A 2,500-nucleotide genomic window follows, 5' to 3' on the forward strand; every position below is an offset into this window, starting at 1 on the left:
GAAATTCTAGAATTCTACTAAAACAATTACATTATTCGCTCTCGGTTATTAGATAGTTGATAACTATCACCTCATAGAAATCTTGAGCTATAAGTGTTAATTAGAAAATAATTAGAAAATAGCCCAAAGAAAATACGCGCGCTGATTGGTTTAAAATCTTATTTCTATTTAACAATTAGAGTGCAGTGGCCACTGCACCCTAGTGGCTGATAGTATACGAGTAGCTCAGCCAATCAGATTGCAGCATTTGCATTAGTATACTAATAGAATTATACTAAAGCTCGATAGAAAGACGGTGCATGTTTTCTATTTCTTTAAGGACCCTAGTCAGCCTCTACCATTTTCGATGCCATCGAAATGATTGATATTGCATGGTGAAGCGAAATCTTCTTGCTCAGTTACTGTAAGTTGTGTTCTTGAAAGTATGTTTAATAATCCTTAGTAGTTTCGCAGTGATTCCCTTCGTTTCGACATGCTCCGAATAAAATATAATAGGCAAACTCTAGCATGTGAACAAAAACAAAGGTGTGGCTGACTAGGGCCCTTTAACAGTGTTTTCTAAAAGACATTGAAAACATTTTCTCCGTTGCGAGTTTCAGTTGATTTGTAGAAACACCCATGAACGTTTGGGAGAACTCGAAAAATCTGGAGACACTCTTGCTCCAAAACCATATCCCATTTTCTCAAATTACCAGTCATGTTTCGATAGCTTAATAGAAACCATGTCAGTGATTTCTGTAGCTCGTATTGCTTAAATAGAGCACAGTCGCACAGATATTGCTGTTGAAAGGAAAAATGATAAGTTTTGGAGTGTAATACCATAGCGTATACTAAAATAAATACACGCAGTACTCGCCCTCGTTTTCTACGTGAGATAGTCAATTCAGCAGCACCTTGTAGACTATACACTCAAAGAAAACTCATTGAGGATTAAGGATCCAGGCGGCCCACTCCGAAATTCCAAAATTCCTGGATTACTTTAGTCAAACATGCTTTAAATGGAGGCTTTTTCATATCTCGATCCAGTCCCAAGGTGGTGCAATACAAGGTCATTTTCTCATCATCATTAAGTTGACACTGCTCCATCAGGAACCTGAACGACACTTCATCCCTTACTTGTTGTTTCTATGTAGTTTTTTCTCATATAGTTCACCCGATGTTAATTAACCAGCTCTAAGTGGTGCTTGCAGTTACACCATCTTCAGTGCCTTGCAACATGTCAGTTTTCATCTCTTCATCGGTCCCCTTAAGGTCGGCGGGTAAAACTTCTGATTGTTCTCCACCTTCTTGAACCTTTTGATCACCATCAGCCTTATCCTCCTCAGGTTGAATGCCATTTGATTTATTAGTACCCACCTTAGCGAAGTCACCAACGCAGAATGCTCCTATTCCTCTGTGCGTCACCCATGATGGTATTTGAGGACCAACAGTTCGAGCTAAACCAACAGCAGTCTTTAGTTCTCTTGCTTTCTTCTTCGCCTCCTCAGCTGCCTTCTTGGAAGCTTCTTCAGCTGCTGTGAGTTTATCCTGAGCCTCTTTCATGGATTTCTCAGCTGCAAGTCTCTCCTTATCTATTTGCTCAAGCCTTTTGCGTTCCTTTGAAGACAACCATACCAACATTTTTAATTCAACAAAGATGTTACTAATAGTTAACTTATCAATAGCCGAGCTTAAACGATGGCATTATACCTGGGAAAATACGAGAGTTCACAAGGAAAGTCGCCCTTTCATAAATACAGTGAAACCTGTATTGAGGGGGATCTGTATTAAGCGGACACCCTTGAAACACTAACTAGTGTCCGCTTAATACAGGGTGTCCGCTCAAAACAGGTTCTAATATGTTTTGTAGTAATAGTCAATTGTTAACCCTTTTTTAACACAGTGTAACAGTGTGATATCAAAGACTGCTCATAGCACATTGGCCAGTCAGTCAATGCATCAATCAGGAATAATCACTTAGTTTTAAAACGACACTGCTGAACAGTGTTAAAGGAATCTCAGCTGGATTTTTAAAAGTAAAAAGCCCTTGAAGTGCCCGCTTATCAGTTGCAGCTTTTGTGCAGCAAAATGGCTTAATATTGGTGTCCACGTCTGCTTAACAGAGGTGTCCGCTGAATGCAGGTTTATTTTATAGTACATGTGGGAAGCAAATTTTCAGACTTCAGCTGGTGTCCACTTAATAGAGGGTGTCCACTTAATATGGGGTCCGCTTAATACAGGTTTCACTGTAAAAGATTTTACGCTGGGAAACATCACATTTTTCTAAGACCATTTACATGAATGAGTGAGTAAACAACAAAATTACATGTCTTTGTTCCATTGAAGAGTCCTGCCAAAGTTTCAAATCACGGCCATATTTGACCAGTCACGTGACCAGAATAGAAAAAAAACCCTAAAACTTAATCGAAAATTTAAATCAGTGTCAATAGATTAAGAACGTCTACGTGCTTAATGCTACGTATGGGTTTTATGAAACTCGCATCATCATTAAAGTTAGGAG

The 2,500-nt window shown here is 39.0% G+C and overlaps 1 protein-coding gene across 1 annotated transcript in view; it reads right to left on the reverse strand.

The window, feature by feature from the left end:
• Window positions 1-2,500, reverse strand: part of LOC145462398 (switch-associated protein 70-like) — an 18,748-nt gene that overhangs the window by 4,096 nt on the left and 12,152 nt on the right. The window contains exon 6 of the mRNA XM_081445918.1: window positions 1-1,596. This exon is cut by the window's left edge and continues 4,096 nt beyond it. Coding sequence (XP_081302044.1) covers window positions 1,174-1,596 — 423 coding nt within the window. The 3' untranslated portion in view covers window positions 1-1,173. The remainder of the gene's footprint in view (window positions 1,597-2,500) is intronic.

The sequence above is a fragment of the Orbicella franksi genome, chromosome 12 (assembly GCF_964199315.1).
Source record: "Orbicella franksi chromosome 12, jaOrbFran1.1, whole genome shotgun sequence".
In the NCBI taxonomy this organism is placed as follows: Eukaryota; Metazoa; Cnidaria; class Anthozoa; order Scleractinia; family Merulinidae; genus Orbicella; species Orbicella franksi.